Consider the following 6634-nt stretch of genomic DNA (forward strand, 5'->3'; position numbering starts at 1 on the left):
GGAGTGCTGTGTTGATTTATGTCCAGCCTCTTTCTCAGAACTCGCTTCCAGTCCAGCCTAGCCCAGCCCAGACGGGCAGAGTGGGCTGAGGGAGGACTGTCCTGAAGGACGCTGAAAGGTTCTTGCTCAGTCCAGGGAGGGCCAGGCCTCAACAACAGCCCAGCACAGACGGCGACGCTGAGAGAGCACTTCCCCAGAGTCCGCTGAGCTGTGAGCACCCACGGAGACCCGCAGTGGGGGGGGGAGGGGGAGGGGGGAGGGGGGGGGGGGAAGGAATGTTCCACTCCCTGAGATATCAGCACCACATTCCCATCCTCAGCATCACCAACACGGAACAGCCAAAGGAACTCTTCCAGGGCCAAACACTGACCCGTACTGTGCCGGGGTAGCTGAGGGGTCAGCTCGGGGAGGACGGGGAAGAGGTGAAGCTCTCCTGGTTGAATAGTCTGCTCCTGCATCAAGCCTGCTGTTTGATTCCCTTCCTTCAGGAGGGTGGGGGGGGGGGGGGGGGGGGGGGGGGGGGGGGATTATTCCGATGGGTACAGGTTTACAGGGTCATGGAGTGAGATGCCTGTGTGGATAGCATGGGGCTGAATGGCCTTTTCCCATGGTTCCTGTGATTCGGAGAGTAAGGTCTTTGTTGTCCAGAAGGCAGGCTGTTCCCCTGCCTCAGTGAGAGGTTCTTGCTCACTCAAACACTCCCTCCCCCACGTCCAGCTCCTGCCGCTCCCAAGGTTAGCACAGGCAGCTGGGGTCAGGGTGGGGGTGGGGGACTTACTGTAAGGACAGGATCTGACACCGTGGGCTAGGATCCAAGCAGGCCAGGTTGGGCTGAACGTCCTGCTCCCTGTCCATGATCTGAAGGACATCGTCTAAGATGGAGGGGCCCAGGTCCAGGTGCAGAGACAGGAGAGAGGCAGCATTGGGGAGGAGGTTACTGTCAGGTACCTCCCTCATGTTGGAGTGGGGTGGGCCTGGAGAAGGTTGTGGAGCCTCTGGGTTAGCAGCAGCAGGCTGTGTGCCAGCCGTACCCTCCTCCTGCTCCCGGTTCCTGCTGCAGACTGGCCCCATGGCCTGGGAATCCCCGCTCTTACTGTCCAAGTGCAGCCTGGGGGTTTCGGGGGAGCTTCAGTCTCAGGCACAGAGCCCCCGATCACAGGCAGCGAGATGGCATTCTTCAGGAGGGGGGATACCTGCTGCTGCAGGCTGTGTCTCCCTGTGTCTCCCAGCACTGTGTCTCCCTGCCTGCCTGGTAACAGGTGGAACTTGCCCTTCAGGAAGGAAATATCGCCAAAAATATCATCCTTGCCTCGACTCCCGATGTGGATGGTATGACGGAAATCTCCGAGTGGCGAGCTGATCATGTCTGATGACAAAATGTCCCGTAACTTCTCCTGCTTCCCCTTCTGATTGTTCCGTTTCAGATAGATCGGAGCTTTGGTGGACATCTCTCCGCCTGTCACTCTCTCTCCTTCCCTCTCTCTGGGAACCTCTCTCTCTCCGCCTGTCACACTCTCTCTCTCTCTCTCTCTCTCTCCCCTTCCCTCTCTCTTGCCTGTCACTCTCTCTCTCTCCTTCCCTCTCTCTGGGAACCTCTCTCTCTCCGCCTGTCACTTTCTCTCTCTCTCTCTCCTTCCCACTCTCCGCCTGTCACTCTCTCTCTCTCCTTCCCTCTCTCTGGGAGCCTCTCTCTCTCCTTCCCTCTATCTGCCTGTCACACTCTCTCTCTCTCTCTCTCCCCTTCCCTCTCTCTTGCCTGTCACTCTCTCTCTCTCCTTCCCTCTCTCTGGGAACCTCTCTCTCTCCGCCTGTCACTTTCTCTCTCTCTCTCTCTCCTTCCCACTCTCCGCCTGTCACTCTCTCTCTCTCCTTCCCTCTCTCTGGGAGCCTCTCTCTCTCCTTCCCTCTATCTGCCTGTCACTCTCTCTCTCTCTCCTTTCCTCTCTCTGGGAACCTCTCTCTCTCCTTCCCTCTCTCCGCCTGTCACTTTCTCTCTCTCTCTCTCCTTCCTTCTCTCTGCCTGTCACTCTCACTCTCTCTCTCCTTCCCACTCTCTGCCTGTCACTCTCTCTCTCTCCTTCCTTCTCTCTGGGAACCTCTCTCTCTCCTTCCCTCTATCCGCCTGTCACTCTCTCTCTCTCTCCTTTCCTCTCTCTGGGAACCTCTCTCTCTCCTTCCCTCTCTCCGCCTGTCACTCTCTCTCTCTCTCTCTCTCCCCCCCCCCCCCCCCCCCCCCCTTCCCTCTCTCTTGCCTGTCACTCTCTCTCTCTCCTTCCCACTCTCTGGGAACCTCTCTCTCTCTTTCTTCCCTCTCTCCGCCTGTCACTCTCTCTCTCTCTCTCTCTCTCTCTCTCCCCTTCCCTCTCTCTTGCCTGTCACTCTCTCTCTCTCTCTCTCTCTTTCGTCCCTCTCTCCGCCTGTCACTCACTCTCTCTCTCTCTCTCTCTCTCTCTCTCTCTCCCCCCTTCCCTCTCTCTTGCCTGTCACTCTCTCTCTCTCTCTCTCTCCGCCTGTCTCTCTCTCTCTCTCCTTTCCTCTCTCTGGGAATCACTCTCTCCTTCCCTCTCTCCGCCAGTCACTGTCTCTCTCCTTTTCTCTCCTCTCTTTGGCAGTCACACTGCCTCCTTCTCTGTCTCTCCTTCCCTCCCTCCCCCCCCCTCTCTCTCTCTCTCTCTCTCTCTCTCTTTCTTCCCTCTCTCCGCCTGTCTCTCTCTCTCTCTCCTTTCCTCTCTCTGGGAATCACTCTCTCCTTCCCTCTCTCCGCCAGTCACTGTCTCTCCTTTTCTCTCCTCTCTTTGGCAGTCACACTGCCTCCTTCTCTGTCTCTCCTTCCCTCTCTCCCCCTCTCTCTCTCTCTCCCTCCGAGTGATACTGTCTCCACTGAAGATCCCTTGTCTCCCACTGACTCAGTTGAAGAGAGAACTCTGACACTTTTGTGGAGTGCTGTCTCTGTGAAGTTTTCGGGGTGAAATGTTGAGGGAGGGGGGGATAGGGAGATGTGTTGCCCTGGGAACAGTTGCCCCCACTGCCTCGGAGGGTTGTGTGACTGAGGACGCTACCTCTGTGGTTACAACCTTCACGGCTCTGTCCTCACTCGCTGACCTGCAGGTCAAAACACACAAGAGAAGACATGAGACACCAACCAGAGTGAGCAGCACAGGGAGTCTCTGCAGAGGGACACGATCAGAGTCAGTGGAGAGAGGCTGGGCAGTGGGAGATAGAGGAAAAACAGGAGAGGATCGAGGGGCAGGAGGAAGCAGAGTGCGGGTAATACGTGGGACACCATCAAAAGCCCTGACAGCCTGTTCTGAGGAAGGGTCACTGCACCTGAAACGTTAACTCTGATCTCTCTCCACAGATGCTGCCAGACCCGCTGAGCTTTTCCAGCAATTTCTGTTTTTGTAATATTCTTCCTATAACAGGGAGATCAGAACGAGACGCAGTATTCCAGACGAGGCCTCACCAATGTCCTGTACAACCCCAACATGACGTTCCCAACTCCTACACTCAGAGAGGACTGAGCAATGAAGGCAGGCCATGTTAAACATCCTCCCTACCCCTCTGCCCACCACCAGCCTGTCCATCCTCAACACAAATCCCAAAGGTCCAGACACCAGGCCCCTCTGTTTCACAGGGACTCCCCACCAGCTGTATGTGTGGGCTCTGGGGAGAGAAGCCGTCACTGGATCTGACTGCTCAACACCAACCTCCTCAGCTCAGTCCCAATCAGAGGGTGGATATCAGAAAGCTTCCCGATCAGATCCAGAGTCAGGCAGAGCTGCCCTCTCTTTCCTGCCTCGTTGTATGGAGTCCCTTGTCAATTCCATCAGGAAGGATGAGAGCCTGAGAGGGGGGGGGGGGGTCGATTCTAGACAGCGAGGGCCCTATAAGTCAAAGCCTCCCTGTACATGGATTCAGTTGCTGTTTGCGGGTGGGATCCGCTGTCAGTGCACAGACACAGGAGCATCTGCAACTAACTCCAACCAGCCTCAGGAGACAAGGTCAACAGAGGCAAGAGTGAGCCCATGCTCATTGGGAACTGGGCTGACCGATCTCCTATCCCACTCACCGTCAGGACAGGTTACCGGAAGGTGCTGGGAATGTGGTTCGGAGCGATCTGGGGCAGACACAAAATCTTGGGAGGAATGTCTTGCCAAACTGAGGCTGAAACCGGTCCTCAGTCAGCTCTGGTCCCTGGCCGTCGGGTGTGAGATACTCTCTGTGTTGTTGGACATGGCCCAGGTCTGGCCTGTTCTGTGTTGTTTCAGTCACCTGATCCGTCCTCTACATTACATGGAAGCCTAAGGTAGACCAGATCAGGAGGAGTCCATGATCAAATCTCTGGATAAGGAGCAAGAACGTACCCAATGCCCCCCCCCCCCCTCATCCTGATGGCCACCTTTGCGTGTGGCTGCATCAAGCTGGGCATAGACCTCGGTACACAAACATTAAGGCCAGGCAGCATCCGAGGAGAAGGAGAATCGACGTTTTGGGAATAAGCCTTTCTACAGGAATTCCTGAAGAAGGCTTATGCCTGAAACGTCGATTCTCCTGCTCCTCGGATGCTGCCTGACCTGCTGTGTTTTTCCAGCACCACATCTTTCAACTCTGGTCTCCAGCATCTGCAGTCCTCACTTTCTCCCACACAAGCAGCAAGTACCACTCGTACCTGTCCCTGGTGTTGGGAAGGATGGGGGCTGGGCTGGGCTGGCCATCACAGAATCCTACAAATAGTTGGGTCCTTCCATATCACCTGTCCCTCCTGGAGACATTTGCAAAGTGAAACTCTTGGGCCCCAATCCATCAGGAAGTGGTCAGCACGTACTGTCCTAGGAGACCCTGTAGGTAAAGGTGAGGGTGGATCCTGTCTCATGACTCCCTGAGCAGACGGTCAAAGTCATTTGGCAGAATGCCTCATCCTCAGAACTTTCTAACAAGCACCAAGACATCGCTTGGCCATTGGTGAGAAGGTCCCTACCGGTGAGCTCCTTCACGTTCGCCAGGTCAGTCTGTGCCACCACAAGCTGCCCTCGAAATGGCTGTGGGGAGGGGGAGGGGGAGGGGTAGGGGTAGAGACTGTCACACACCTCCTGTTGGAAGGTGCCTTCACAGAGGAAGTCTGGAGGAAGATGCACTGAGTTTTGTCAAAGTTTGGCTTCAGCAGTTCCGTAATGCAGGACTCTGTGCCCTCCGGTCTGTACCCCAGCCAGGGGAGTAAGGGGGAGCATCGTGACAAACATCAAGTGCACCCAGAGGGCCGTCAACTCAGTCAAAGATGCTCTTTGGGCTGCCTGAAAGGTATTGACCTTTCAGAGCAAGGAGTTGACCCTGACCGAGTATTGCAGACTGGCACATCCCAAGATCCAGGTCTGTGTGCTCAGAGGTGCACTAAAGCTTGGGACAGCTGCTGTCAAAGCACAGAGGGAAAAGACCACCATCTGAGGTTTTCCTGCTGAAGGGAAATGGGGGTCTGTTCCATTGTTGGATCAATCTAGTGCCTCAATTCAATGTAAATATAATCTTAGACAAGAACAAAGAAATGCCTTTGGTTTGTATGTTGGATACAGTCAAACCACAATGTATGTCTGTGTCTTCGATGCTTCTGGACACCAGTGAACTGCTTAAGCAACTATGGATGTATGTTGCAATATTTTTATGAATAAAGCATATTCTTCAAATCAAAAAACATATACAAATGACAGTCAGTCACAGTTCTACATTAGCCCACTCACAGTTATATACATTAACCCAGTGACAGTCACAGTGAGATATTAACCCAGTGACACTCACAGTTATATATATTAATGCAGTGACAGTCATTGTTATATATATAAACCCAGAGACACTCACTGTTATATATATAAACCCAGAGACACTCACTGTTATATATATTAACGCAGTGATAGTCATTGTTATATGTATTAACCCAGTGACACTCACAGTTATATATTAACCCAGTGACACTCACAGTTATATATATTAACCCAGTGACAGTCACTGATATATATTAACCCAGTGACACTCACAGTTATATATATTAACCCAGTGACAGTCACAGTTATATATTCGCCCAGTGACAGTCACAGTTATATATATTAACCCAGTGACAGTCACAGTTATATATATTAGCCCAGTGACACTCACAGTTATATATATTAACCCAGTGACACTCACAGTTATATATATTAACGCAGTGATAGTCATTGTTATATATATTAACCCAGTGACACTCACAGTTATATATATTAACGCAGTGATAGTCATTGTTATATATATTAACCCAGTGACACTCACAGTTATATATTAACCCAGTGACACTCACAGTTATATATATTAACCCAGTGACAGTCACTGATATATATTAACCCAGTGACACTCACAGTTATATATATTAACCCAGTGACAGTCACAGTTATATATTCGCCCAGTGACAGTCACAGTTATATATATTAACCCAGTGACAGTCACAGTTATATATATTAGCCCAGTGACACTCACAGTTATATATATTAACCCAGTGACAGTCACAGTTATATATTAACCCAGTGACACTCACAGTTATATATATTAACCCAATGACACTCACAGTTATATATTAACCCAGCGACACTCACAGTTATATATTAACACAGTG

General features: G+C 52.1%; 1 protein-coding gene across 1 annotated transcript; it reads right to left on the minus strand.

The window, feature by feature from the left end:
- Nucleotides 1–242: 242 nt before the first annotated feature.
- Nucleotides 243–2230, minus strand: LOC140457140 (cdc42 effector protein 2-like). The gene is given in 2 exon segments (XM_072551177.1): nt 243–1109; nt 1112–2230. Coding segments are annotated over 2 exon segments (672 nt in total). The 5' UTR covers nt 1449–2230; the 3' UTR covers nt 243–774.
- Nucleotides 2231–6634: the final 4404 nt, after the last annotated feature.

Source organism: Chiloscyllium punctatum, chromosome 31, assembly GCF_047496795.1.
Source record: "Chiloscyllium punctatum isolate Juve2018m chromosome 31, sChiPun1.3, whole genome shotgun sequence".
NCBI lineage: Eukaryota > Metazoa > Chordata > Chondrichthyes > Orectolobiformes > Hemiscylliidae > Chiloscyllium > Chiloscyllium punctatum.